At 40.3% G+C, this 14,673-nt stretch overlaps 1 protein-coding gene across 3 annotated transcripts in view; it reads right to left on the minus strand.

The window, feature by feature from the left end:
* The window catches only part of fam216a (family with sequence similarity 216 member A), a 31,029-nt gene extending 30,627 nt beyond the window's left edge, over positions 1-402 (minus strand). Inside the window, exon 1 of one of the 3 annotated variants that reach the window (XM_043715691.2) lies at positions 244-402. In XM_043715691.2, the coding sequence (XP_043571626.2) occupies positions 244-320 (77 nt within the window). In that variant the 5' untranslated portion in view covers positions 321-402. The remainder of the gene's footprint in view (positions 1-243) is intronic. The other 2 variants (XM_043715692.2, XM_043715690.2) reach the window with 2 other exon arrangements.
* Between the last annotated feature and the right edge of the window lie 14,271 nt (positions 403-14,673).

The following is a 14,673-nucleotide window of genomic DNA, read 5'->3' on the forward strand; positions in this document are numbered from 1 at the left end:
GAATTTCACCATAATTCCCCTTGAAAACAGAAATAATCGTGTGGCCGACATAAAAAAATGACATTCAAGGACATTTAGTAAAATGGGAAAGGCATATAAAGCTAGTCATCTTAAGACCGGAATTGATAGACGAATGACACAAATGAGCAACAAGCACCGTTTGATTCCTGGTTTTGTCTATTTCGGCAGAACGCATAGCTGCCTAAGCCAATTTGAATGGAGAATGAAAGTGGTTTTTCTTACCTTTTCAAGCATGATTGCTGCAGACCCTGGCAATCAGAATCTCGTTCGAGAAAAGTAACCTGTTTTCTGGACTCCATTAAAGAAAATTTATGCCTAGATTCTCCCTACACTAGACCCACAACAGTGGAGTTCTTGAAACTCTGGGCAACGGCTGATAGCTTTGTGAAAGCCTCTGTTTTTGCTGAATTAGCGCCCAGCATACACATGCGCACAGTATAAGGTTCAAGGCACAATTTAAAGCAAGTGTTAAAGAATGTAACGGCATTAGATCAGTGAGAGCTAAACATACTTAGGTTCTGGTGATAATATGGTGCATTATTAAGCGATTTAACGCAGGGGATTTATAACATATTGCCAATGTTGTTTATTTTATATTTGTTTTAATAACTACGTCGCAAGTAATTGTTGCGTGTTTTTGATTGGGGCGGTTTTAATGTTTTATTTTATTAATTATGATTTAAGTTTCCTAATAGTTTTCATTGTTTGCTGGCCCAATATTCATGTTTGCTGTGTGGGGCACCTTGTGGGGTATCTTACAAGGACAAAATCAAGTTCAACAATCCTCTTAAAGGCAGAACTCCCAGATTGCCAGCACTTTTCAAACAGAGGTGACTTTGTTAGCTCGGTCAGGATATAAGATGGTCACAGACCCAAGGGGTTTCTGTGTGGTGAGGCAGGTGGAGCCAAATGACCAGCGGTACGCAAAGCTCCGCTTCAAGAATGCTTTCAAATGTGACATGAAGACCCCAGATATCAATGATTGTACGCGGAATGGACCCGCTTATATCAGAGGACAATATCATGGAGTGGCATGCACCACCAGGATGACCAGCACCCACTTGAGGCAAAACCTGTCTCACAAGGATTAAACTCTTCAGCTGTGTGCATATGAAGAGGTCCTATCTAGAATGAATTTATTTGCTCAATTGCCATTATCTTTTGTGGATGAAAGGATGCGACCAATAATAAAAAATAAAATTGACATCCAGTCTTGATGTTAAAACTCTCTTCCATGTTTTCAAATCTCTCCATAGCCTCAACTCTCCCTATATCTATAATCTCCACAAACCTTCAAGATATCTGCGTGCGTTTAATTCTGGTTTCTTGTGCATCCCTGATTTTAATCACTCCTGTTGGTCCTGGATTCCAACTCTGGGATATCATCCTTCTACCTCTCCACATCACTTCCTTCCTTTAAGATACCCCTTAAAACCTCATTCTTTGTTCAAATACTTTACCATACAACTTGATGTGACTTAATTTCATATTCTGTTTTAAAAGTTTCCACTGAAACGCCTTGGGGCATTTTATTAGGTTGTTATTGTTTTCATTAGTAATGAGAGTAAACTGCAGTAACAAGTTTACAAAAATGATTGATGAATTTCAATCAAGTCAGCTCTTATCATATTGCAACAATGACTGCAATGAGAATTTGCAATTAAGATGTTTTTATTTGCAGAAAACGTCCAGCTGTTTCAACTCTACATCACAATAGTAGGGGTCATAGTTATCCTCATAGAAAGTAAATCACATATACCTCTAGAAAAGAAATCACATATACTCCATTGATACATATTTAAGTATATCTCTACTGGAATCTAGATTGCATTTATACCTCATAGAATATACTCAATGTACTCAATTACTAAATAGATCATATTCTGCATCCTGAAATATTGACCACACACAATAAATTAACCATACTCCAGTGGGAAAATTTCTTCACTGAAATGTCGCTTGAACATAGCAGATTCTCAAGATGCCCATGGTTGCGAGTTTCTTAATATCCATATTATAATATGGATTGCAGGGGAATGTTTACATATTCCTCATGGGAAGAAGATATGGGGATGCATCTATCATCGTCAGCCATATTACACTATTGATCATTCCGATATATCCCTGACATAAATCCCATATACTTACATTAGGCATCAAGTTTGATAATTTGGCGTCAAGGAGCTTTTAACAAATGAATCAATGGGAGTCAGGGAACGTTTCTCTGCTGGTTGGAGTCAAACCTGACACAAAAGATGGTTTTGGTAGTTGGAGGTCAGTCATTTCAGTTCCAGTACATCTCTGCAGAAGTTCCTCAGGATAGTGTCAATTGACCAACTATCTGTCAGAAATGTTCAATGACAGTTCAACAATATTCAGCACCATTCAAAAGTCATCAGATACTGAAGCAGGCCATGTCAAAATATAGCAACAGCTGAAAAGTATCCACGTTTGAGCTGACAAGGACATGTAATATTCATGCCACAAAAGTGCCAGGCAATAACTATCTCCAACAAGAGAAAATCTAAACATTGCACCTTGACAATCAATGGCCTCACCATTGCTGAAACCCCAACTATCAAATTCCTGGAGATTACTACTAACCAGGAAAGGACTGGACTTGCCATACAAATATCTGGTTAGAGAGTAGGAATCTAGGTGGGATGTTCTTTGGACGGTCGGTGTGGACTTGATGGGCCAAATGGCCTGCTTCCACATTGTAGGGATTCTATGAAAATATATTCACTATTTTAAAGGAGCAAATCATGATGATGATTAACTATTTCTGGTTGCCTGTTGACTGCAATTCCAACTAACCTTAAGAAGCTTAACACTATCAGGGCAAAGCAGCTAGCTTGAAAGGCACTGCACCCAAAAACATTCACTCCTTCCACCATCCACTCTCAGTAGAAATGTTGTGTACCATCTATAGATGCATTGCAGAAATACACCATGTTTCCTTAGACGTTGCCTTCCATGACCACTGCCATCCAGAAGGACCACTGCATAAGAAAACCACAACCTGCAAGTTCCCCATCAAGTCATTTGCCATCTGGACTTGGAAAGATATCATCATTGTTTTAGTTTTGCAGGGTCAAAATACTGGGACTCCCTCCTAAATGGCATTAAGGGTGTACTTACATCAAATGGACTGCAGCAGTTCAAGAATGCAGCTCAACACACTTTCTCAAGGGTCATTAGTGAGGGTCAATGAATAGTGGCCCAGCCAATGAGGTCCACCTCCCATGAATTAATAAAAAACAGATAAGCCAAATGCCCTCCCCCTTGCTCTATTTCCTATATTTCTTTATACACTAAGGAAGCAGACCTCCTATTTCCTTATTGGAATGCCATATAATTCTGTGACAAATAAAGTATATATTTATTGATGAATCTGTATAATAGTGATAAATAAAATTATGCTTATTAAAAACATATCATGTTACTAGCAACTTTTGTTGAGTAAAAGCTGTTTATTCATTATAATATCTGGGTGATCTTGATACAGTTTGAATTTTTCTCAATATCTTAGGGACAACATGGTGATAGTTTAGAGTGTTATGAATGTAAATTTGTGTTCATTTTTTACTTTGACTGAATAAAGGTGAAGGGAAAGTTACCATTGACCCAGAAGGTGATAGGGCTGCTCTCTCATTAAAGAGGAATGACTGGTGGTGAGTTTAACCGAGGGTCACCATTTCTGAGAAACAACAATACCTACAATGATGAAGGTACAGCAGAGACACATGTTACCTTCAGCCTTATCCAACAAGGTGAGGGGTGAAGTTGAGAAGTCTGGACATTCATGGTGAGGTCAGCTGGCACATGAATTGAATCTGTATTAGTGGTGACACTCTGCATTGCAAAGTACCCATCCAACTAACCGAGCTAACCAACTATCCTTTGGTTGAATAGAAATCTCAGACCTAACAATAACTTCCAAATATGTTAAAGTGGTTCCTGAAGTATAATTAGGGTATTCATTCCATCTCCTGTCAATTTGCAAACAAAAAAATGTTCATGGCTTATCACTTTACACAGTCTAAAATACTGCTGAAAATGTGTTGCTGGAAAAGCGCAGCAGGTCAGGCAGCATCCAAGGAACAGGAGAATCGACGTTTCGGGCATAAGCCCTTCTTCAGGAATGAGGAAAGTGTGTCCAGCAGGCTAAGATAAAAGGTAGGGAGGAGGGACTTGGGGGAGGGTAAGATAAAAGGTAGGGAGGAGGGACTTGGGGGAGGGTAAGATAAAAGGTAGGGAGGAGGGACTTGGGGGAGGGTAAGATAAAAGGTAGGGAGGAGGGACTTGGGGGAAGGACTTTCCTCATTCCTGAAGAAGGGCTTATGCCCGAAATGTCGATTCTCCTGTTCCTTGGATGCTGCCTGACCTGCTGCGCTTTTCCAGCAACACATTTTCAGCTCTGATCTCCAGCATCTGCAGCCCTCACTTTCTCTCAAACAGTCTAAAATACTGACCAGATATACTTATAATTAACCTTTTATGAATAGGAACATGTATGGAAGACACGTCAGGGGTTTTTGTATTATGTTTACCATTGGTGTGAAGTAGATTTAATTTTGCAACAACACTAAAGGACTGATCTGAATTTAAAAGACTTTGGATTTCAGTGATTCTGTACTTTTTACTGAAGTGTTCCTGAGTTTGACTGTGGATTAATTTATAATATGACTGTAGTAGCATTGAATAAAGGGATTACTTTGCACCAAGGCTATAGCTCCAGCATGAATGCAAGAAAAGGGACTTCACCTGTAAATATCTAAAAAGAGAAAATACAGATGTTTCGGTTATGGATTCATTAGTAAGCATATCATCTGTTTAAAAGAGATTTTTAAATCACTTTCAGCCAAACCAGAACTACCTATTCTTTGTCATAAATAAGTGTGTGCTGTTTTTGAAGCTGTATCAATCTCTGGATTTTAAAGGCATAACAAATAGAACTGAAAATTGGCCACTAGGCTCAACATTTAAGCACTGGGGCCCTTTGATGTAGAAATAACAAAAAAATGTTCATGGCTTTGATAATGATTAAGCTGCAGAATTATAATAGCTACAATATTTTAGTCACCACATACTGGTTCGTAAGAGTCATGGTCTATCCCTGCAACTTTTTGATATTTTTACTAGCTTTTCTTTTAACACAATAATGATTGGAAAATACCTATTAGCTTTTCCATTGCTGCAAATCAAAGTCACATAATGAAGCATTGCAGAATACGTACCAGGAAATGTCAGTGATTTCTAGATTCTAAACATTATTACCAATGAATTCTTATGACAGTAGTTTTAACTACCCAAGCTAATCTACAGATAGAACAAAAGAAAAATTAAAAATCCACTGTCACATAAGGGTACACTGTTCTGAGTCAGGTTCTTCTTGAGAAGCTTTATTGTACAGGGTCATTTAAATTTCAACTCTCATTCGCACTCCCACTCCCCTGGTGACATATTCATCCTGGGCCTCCTCCACTGTCAAAATGAGGCGACAGGCAAACTGAAGGAACAATACCTCAGGAGCTTACAGCCCAATGGCCTCAACATAGAGTTCACCAGCTTCAAAACCTCCCCTCCCCAAATCTCATCCCATGTCTAGCCCTCTCTTACCCACCTCCTTGACCTGATCTAACCTGTCCATCTTCCTTCTCACCTATCCGCTCCACTCTTCCCCTAACCAATCACAATAATCTCTTACCTGCATCCACCTATCATCATCCCACCTACCTGTCCCCCCCCCCCCCCCCCACTCCCTCCCTCTATTTAACAGCTCCTTTCCCTCTCCCCAGTCCTGATGAAGAGTCCTGACCCAAAACATCAACTTTCCTGCTCCTCTGAGGCTGTCTGACCTGCTGTGATTAGATTAGATTACTTACAGTGTGGAAACAGGCCCTTCGGCCCAACAAGTCCAAACCGCCCCGCCGAAGCGCAACCCACCCATACCCCTACATTTACCCCTTACCTAACACTACGGGCAATTTAGCATGGCCAATTCACCTTACCTGCACATCTTTTGGACTGTGGGAGGAAACCGGAGCACCCAGAGGAAACCCACGCAGACACGGGGAGAATGTGCAAACTCCACACAGTCAGTCGCCTGAGGCGGGAATTGAACCCGGGTCTCTGGCACTGTGAGGCAGCAGTGCTAACCACTGTGCCACACTGCCGCCACTGTGCTTTTCCAACTCCACATTTTATTGACTCTGACTACCAGCATCAGCAGTCCTTACTATCTCCAGGACTAAAAAAGAGAGTTATTATAATTCTAATAAGCCAATTTTGTGATCTGCACTCCCTTGAGCAAGAAATTCATAGTAACCCTAACAGTCTCAGAACAGCCATTTCAATTTTTCATGTTTTGGTCCTTACAGTTGAAGATACTTAGAACATTTTATTTATGCTAAAGGGTACAGAGGAGTAATGAAGTACCAACACCATTACGAATGAAGTAGTAATAGATAAACTAATGAAGCGAAAGGTAGATAAGTCCCCGGCCATGATGGGCTTGCATTTCAGAATCCTAAAAGAGGCAGGTACAGAAATAGTGAGCACATTGGTGGTAATTTTCCAAAAACCATTGGATTCTGAAGGAGTATCAGAAGATTTGGAAACTCCAATGTGACACACTTATTCAAAAAGAAAGGGAGGAAAAAAGTAGGAAAGTATAGGCTGATTAGCTTAAGATATATTAATGGAAAAGTATTGGAATCAATTATCAAGGAAGAAGTTGGAGAACATACCAAAAATCATAATCTAATTAAGCAGAGTCAGCATGGCTTCATGAAAGGGACATTGAGTATGACTAATTTATTAGAGTTTTTCGAGGAAGTCTCAGCCAGAGTGGATAGAGGGGAACCAGTATATGTGTTATATTTAGTCTTTCAGGAGGTGCCCAACAGGTTAAGTCCTAAGATAAGATTTGGAGGTGGCAGATTGATGTTGATAGAGAATTGTCTAACGGGCAGGAAACAGCAAAAGGGGATAAGGAATTATTTTTCAAGTGTGGTTGCACAGAGATCAGTGCTGGTATCATAACTGTTTAGTGGGTGGCACGGTGGCACAGTGGTTAGCACTGCTGCCTCACAGGGCCAGAGACCCGGGTTCAATTCCCGACTCAGGCGACTGACTATGTGGAGTTTGCACATTCTCCCCGTGTCTGCGTGGGTTTCCTCCGGGTGCTCCGGTTTCCTCCCACAGTCCAAAGATGTGCAGGTCAGGTGAATTGGCCATGCTAAATTGCCCGTAGTGTTAGGTAAAGGGGTAAATGTAGGGGTATAGGTGGGTTGCGCTTCAAAACGTCGGTGTGGACTTGTTGGCCCGAAGGGCCTGTTTCCACACTGTAAGTAATCTAATCTAATCTAAACAATGTGTATGTATGAATGACTTGGAGGAAGGAAGTGAATGTACTATAGCCAAATTTTCAGATGACACAAAATAAATGGAAAGGCAGGCCAGGATACAAACAGTTTACAGAGAGATATTGATAGGTTAAGTAAGTAGGCAAAGGGTTGGCAAATGTAGTATAATAATGGAAAATTTGAATTTGTTCATTTTGGGAGAACAAAAGAACACTATTATTTAAATAGAGAAAATCTGCAGAAACTGTAACTCAAAGGGACTTGGGGGTACTTGTGCACAAAACACATAAAGCTAGCACACATGTGTAGCAAGTAATCAGGAAGACTAATGGAATGTTGGCCCTTATTTCAAGGAGATTGCAGTATAAGAGTAAGTCTTACTGCAACTGTACAAAGTGCTGGTGAGACCACATTTGTAGTACTGTGAGCACTTTTGGTCCCATTATTTAAGGAAAGATATAATTTAATCGGACGAAGTTCAGAGCTGGTTCACTAGGATGATTTTTGGTATGGAGGGATTGTTTTGTGAGCAAAGTTTAAACAGGTTGGGACTCTACTCATTAGAGTTTAGAAGAATGAGAGATGATCTCATTGAAACATATAGGATTCTTAAGGGATTTGAAAGGGCAAATGGTGAGAGGATCTTTTTCCTCAAGGGGCATCAAAGACCAGAGAGCAAAGTCTCAGAATTAAGGGGTACCAATTTAAGACTGAGATGAGGAGGAATTTCTTCCTCAGAGGGTTGTGAGATTTTGGAACTTCTTGCCACAGAGAGCTGTTGGGGCAGAGTCATTGTTCATATTTAAGACTGAGAGAGATCGATTTTTAATCAGTAGGGGAATCTAGGACTATGGGGGAAAAGGCAGGAAAGTGGATGTGAGGAATCAGGGGATAAGCCATGATACTATTGAATGGCAGAGCAGGCTCAAGGGGCCTAATGGTCTACTCCTATTCCAATTTCTTATGTCTTATGTATAATCCATTTTAGAATTACACTATTTCCACCTCTAAACAACATGCATGCAAAATATACAAGTCTTACAGGACAAAAAAATCCATACTTATTGCAATATTAATTTTGATTTTGCTTCCTATTGCTGATTGTTTAGAATTGGAAGATTCAAGTATATTGCTGTCAGACAACAAAAGGATCAGATCTTGGATGTTATGTCTTTATGTTTGAAGTCAGCCAATGCTTCCTGTGCAACTGCACTAAAGCAGTCACATTATTTAGAAACTGAAAGACCTCTGACAAATGCTTTCCACATAAATAGTTGTGAAATCTTGATTATATAAACATGGCAATGGCAGTTATTTTGTGAAATTTTGCAAATTTTATTTTGATGAAACCCTCACCTATGTTAATTCACATGCTATTGTTACTGTAAAAACTAATTAGGTCTAACCATTAGAGATACTTGTTACTTTGGCAACCAAAATTTATTGTTGGTGGCGAACACAGTATGGCACCTAAGAATAAAGGCGTTTTATCAAAGAATAGCATAGGAATAATATTTATACGTACTTAATATCATTCAAATTTATTCCCTCTTCATGGATATCAACAGCAAATTTTAAACAAATATTCATATCCAGTTACTACATGAAATAGTTTCACAAAATAATGCACATCTCTCTCTGTCTTCTTTGATTTAGAGTTTGTGAGCAGCTGAATCAATATCTCTTGGTCTACATAGAGGCTTTTATTTATTATTTTCCCCGTTCATCAGATTATATATTTAATTTTATGTATAAAATATATATCTTGATCTATTATGATCAACTTTTCCAGACAGTAAACATCTTATCAACTTTCTTTGCAACTCCCTGATAATATATTCACAGCTTCTTATTTTTCTCATCATACAGAGTCTCGATGCCTTCATTTCTGTTTTTGTAGTTCACAGCTTTCTCATCTGTCATTCAACATATCCAATCAATTTTCAGTGTTAGGTCTGTAACCCTGCATTTCAAATACTTCTTGCTTTTTGATCACTTTCTTGATTACAATTCAATTACTAAACTGAATAAAGCAATTAAAAACAGCCATTGAATACCTAGAACTAATCATAATGTTACTAGACAAGTGACATTTGTGCCACACAAATGCCAGGCTGTGATCATCACCAATAAGAGACAATCTAATCTCTGCCCCTTTGACGTTCCATGGTTGTTACCATCACTGAATCTCCCACTATGAGCAGTGGCACAAATATAGATCAGAGACTAGGAATACGGTGATGGGTAACTTACCTGCTGACTCCCCAAAGCCTGTCCATCATCTATAAGGCACAAGTCAGGAGTATGATGAAATACTCCCCATTTGTCTGGATGAATACATGCAACCCAACAATACCCAAGATGCTTGGCAGCATCTAGGACAAAGCAGCCCACTTGATTGGCATCACATCCACAAACATCTACTTTATCCACCACTTTCACTGCTCAGTAGCAGCAGTGTATACTATCTACAAGATGCACTGCAGAAATTCACCAAAGATCCTCATACAACACCTTTCAAACCCATACCCATTTCCATCTAGAAGGACATGGGCAGCAGATACATGGAAACACCACCACCTCCAAGTTCCCCTGCCAAGTCTCCCACAATCCTGACTTGGAAACATATCATCATTCCTTCACTGTTGCTGGGTCAATATCCTGGAATTCCTTTCCTAATGGCATTGTGGGTCAACTCATAGCAGGTGGACTGCAGTCGTTCAAGAAAGCAGCTCACGACCACCTTTTCAAGGGCAATAGTTAGTAAGTTTGCAGATGACACCAAAATTGGAGATGTAGAGGACAGTGAAGAAGGTTACCTCAGGAACTTGATCAGATGGGCCAATTGGCTGAGAAGTGGCAGGTGGAGTTTAATTTAGATAAATGCGAGGTGCTGCATTTTGGGAAAGTAAACCTTAGCAGGACTTGTAAACTTAATGGTAAGATCCTTGGGAGTGTTGCTGAACAAAGAGACCTTGGAGTGCAGGTTCATAACTCCTTGAAAGTGGAGTCGCAGGTAGATAAGATAGTGAAGAAGGTGTTTGATATGCTTTCCTTTATTGGTCAGAGTATTGAGTACAGGAGTTGGGACCCCGCTCTGTATTCTACCTTTGAGCCAGTTCTGTATCCAAATGTTTAGTTCTCCATGTATTCAGTGAGATCTAACCTTGCTAATCAGTCTCCCATGGGGAACCTTGTCGAACGCCTTACTGAAGTCCATATAGATCACATCTACTGCTCTGCCCTCATCAATCTTCTTTGTTACTTCTTCAAAAAACTCAATCACGTTTATGAGACGATTTCCCATGCACAAAACCATGTTGACTATCCCGAATCAGTCCTTGCCTTTCCAAAAACATATACATCCTGTCCCTCAGGATTCCCTCCAACAACTTGCCCACCACTGAGGTCAGGCTCTATAGTTCCCTGGCTTGTCTTTACCGCCCTTCTTAAACAGTGGCACCACGCTTGTCAACCTCCAGTCTTCCGGCACCTTACCTGTGACTATCGATGATACAAATATCTCAGCAAGAGGCCCAGTAATCACTTCTCTAGCTTCCCACAGAGTTCTAGGGTACACCTGATCAGGTCCTGGGGATTTATCCACTTTTAACCGTTTCAAGACATCCAGCACGTCCTCCTCTGTAATCTAGACATTTTGCAAGATGTCACCATCTATTTCCCTATAGTCTATATCTTCTATATCCTTTTCCACAGTAAATACTGATGCAAAATATTCATTTAGTATCTCCCCCATTTTCTGTGGCTCCACACAAAGGCCACCTTGCTGATCTTTGAGGGGTCCTATTCTCTCCCTAGTTACCCTTTTGTCCTTAGTATATTTGTATAAACCCTTTGGATTCTCCTTAATTCTATTTGCCAAAGCTATCTCATGTCCCCGTTTTGCACTCCTGATTTCCCTCTTAAGTATACTCCTACTTTCTTTATACTCTTCTCAGGATTCATTCGATCTATCCTGTCCATACCTGACATATGCTTCCTTCTTTTTCTTAACCAAACCCTCAATTTCTTCAGTCATCCAGCATTTCCTATATCTACCAGCCTTCCCTTTCACCCTGACAGGAACATACTTTGTCTGGATTCTTGTTATCTCATTTCTGAAGGCTTCCCATATTCCAGCCGTCCCTTTACCTGCGAACATCTACCTCCAATCAGATTTTGAAAGTTCTTGCCTAATACCATTAAAATTAGCCTTTCTCCAATTTAGAACTTCAACTTTTAGATTTGGTCTATCTTTTCCATCACTATTTGAACATTTGAATTTAATTATTTCAAGGAAATCATAAAACAAAATAGCAAAATTTGAGCACCTTAATCATATATAAATTTGATTTATTAGCATACGTTCTCCAGTCAGTAACCACTCACATATTACACATGAACAAGTAATTTCTTTAAACAGACAATAGCCACTTATGTAACGTTAGCCCGTGATATGGGAAGCATTGTCGAACAAAGAGACCTTAGGGAGCATGTTCAAAGTTCCTTGATAGCGGAGTCACAGGGGATAGACAGGGTAGTGAAGAAAGGATTTGGTATGTTTGCTATACCATTGTGTATAAGCGTTGGGAGGTCTTGTTGTGGCTGTACAGGACATTGGTTAGGCCACTTTTGGAATACTGTGTTCAATTCTTGTCTCCTTGTTATAGGAAAGATGTTGTGAAACTTGAAAGGGTTCAGAAAAGATTTACAAGCCAGTTGCCAGGATTGGAGGGTTGAGCTATCGGGAGAGGCTGAATAGGTTGGGGCTATTTGCCCCCGAGAGAGTTGAAGGATGAGGGGTGACCTTATAGGAGCTTATAAATCATGAGAGGCATGGATAGCGTGAATAGTCAAGGTCTTTTCCAATGGTAGGGGAGTCCAAAATAGAGGACATAGGATTAAGGTAAGAGGGCAAAGGTTTAAAAGGGGCCTAATGGGCAATTTTTTTCACACAGAGGGTGGTGTGTGTATGGAATGAGTTGCCAGATGTGGTGCTGAAGGCTGGTACAATTACAACATTTAAAAGGTATCTGGATGATATATGAATAGGAAGGTATTAGAGAAATATGGGCCAAATGCTGGCAAATAGGACTAGATTAATTTTGGGTATCTGGTCTGTTTCTGTGCTGTACATCCTAGAGTGTCACTATTTAAGAAAGGTGGTAAGGAAAGGCCAGGGAACTACAGACCGGTAAGCCTGATATCGGTGGTGGGAAGTTTGTTGGAGGGAATCCTGAGGGACAGGATTTACATAAATTTGGAAAGGCAAGGACTGATTAGGGATAGTCGACATGGTTTTGTGCATGGGAAATCATGTCTCATGAACTTGATTGAGTTTTTTTGAAGAAGAAACAAAGAGGATTGATGAGGGCAGAGCGGTAGACGTAATCTATATGGACTTCAGTAAGGCATTCAACAAGGTTCCTCATGGGAGACTGGTTAGCAAGATTAGGTCTCATTGAATAAGGGATAACTAGCCATTTGGATACAGAACTGGTTCAAAGGTTGAAGATAGAGGGTGGTGGTGAAGGGTTGGTTTTTCAGACTGGAGGCCTGGATCCACTGCTTTTCGTCATTTATATAAATGATTTGGATGTGAACATAGGAGGTATGGTTAGTAAGTTTGCAGACAACACCAAAATTATAGGTGTAGTGGACAGCAAAGAAGGTTACCTCAGAGTACAACGGGATCTTGATCAGACAGGCCAATGGGTTGAGAGTGGCAGATGGAGTTTAATTTATAAAAACGCGAGGTGCTGCATTTTGGAAAAGTAAATCAGATCAGGGCTTATACACTTAATGGTAAGGACCTAGAAAATTTTGATGAACAAAGAAACCTCGGAGTGCAGGTTCGTAGTTCCTTGGAAGTAGAGTCGCAGGTAGATAGGATAGTGAAGAAGGTATTTGGTATGCTTTCCTTTATTAGTCAGAGCATTGAGTACTGGAGTGGGGAGGTCATGCTGTGGCTGTACAGGACATTGGTTTGGCCACTTTTGGAATATTGCATGCAATTCTGATCTCCTTCCTATTGGAAGGGTGTTGTGAAACTTGAAAGGGTTCAGAAAAGATTTACAAGGACGTTGCTAGGGTTGGAGGATTTGAGCTGTTGGGAGAAGCTGAATAGGCTGGGACTGTTTTCCCTGGAGCGTCGGAGGCTGAGGGGTGACCTTATAGAGGTTTATAAAATCATGAGGGTCATGGATGGAATAAATAGACAAGGTCTTTTCACTGGGGTGGGGGAGCCCAGAAGGGTTCATAGATTTACGGTGAGAGGGGAAAGATATAAAAGGGACCTCAGGGGCAATATTTTCACACAGAGAGTGGTGTATGTATGGAATGAACTACCAAAGGAAGTAGTAGAGGCTGGTACAATTGCAACATTTAAAAAGACATCTGGATGGGTATACGAATAGGAAGGATTTAAAAGGATATGGATCAAGTGCTGGCAAATGGGACTATATTAGGTTGGGATATCTGGTCAGCATGGACAAGTTGGACCAATGGATCTGTTTCCATGCTGTACACCTCTATGACTCCATCTGTATGATTCTATGATACTTTCAGCATTAGGTAGCAACTATAGTTACCTGAAGAAGGGCTAATGCCCGAAACGTCGATTCTCCTGTTCCCTAGATGCTGCCTGACCTGCTGCGCTTTTCCAGCAACACATTTCCATCACTATAGTTACAATCCCTTGTTTTGATCTACCACCTGTTTAAAATCTTGAAATCATATTTAATAGTTGCAATTTGCATGTGCAAATCAAGATTTGGTTTAACACTTTATATGATTTAGACGAATGAGAGGTGATCTCATTGAGACATTTGGGATTCTTAAGAGGTCTGCTGGAGTAAATGTTGAGTTGATGTTTCCCTCATGGGAGAGTCTAAAACCAGAGTTCATAGTCTCAGAATTCAGGGATGTCAATTTAAGACAGAGATGAGGAGGAATTTCTTATCTCAGTAACTTGTGAGTTTTTGGAACTTCTTGCCACGAAGAATTATGGGGGCAGAGTTAGGTGAATCAAGAGTTATGCGTAAAGGCAGGGAAGTGGATATGAGGTATGTTGGATAAGCCATGATACTATTGAATGGGAGAGCAGGCTCAAGGGACTGAACATTAGACAAGCAAGAGGCTGAAAGAACACAGCAAGCCAGGCAGCATGAGGAAGTCGAGAAATCAACATTTCGAGTGTAACCCTTCTTCGACGAACTGAACAGCCTATTTCTGTTCCTATTTTGCACAATCTTATTGTTAAGTATCGGAATTTGGTCCGTGC

This window comes from Chiloscyllium plagiosum, unplaced genomic scaffold (assembly GCF_037043375.1).
Source record: "Chiloscyllium plagiosum isolate Xiang-an unplaced genomic scaffold, Cpla_swu_hap1 HiC_scaffold_24, whole genome shotgun sequence".
NCBI lineage: Eukaryota > Metazoa > Chordata > Chondrichthyes > Orectolobiformes > Hemiscylliidae > Chiloscyllium > Chiloscyllium plagiosum.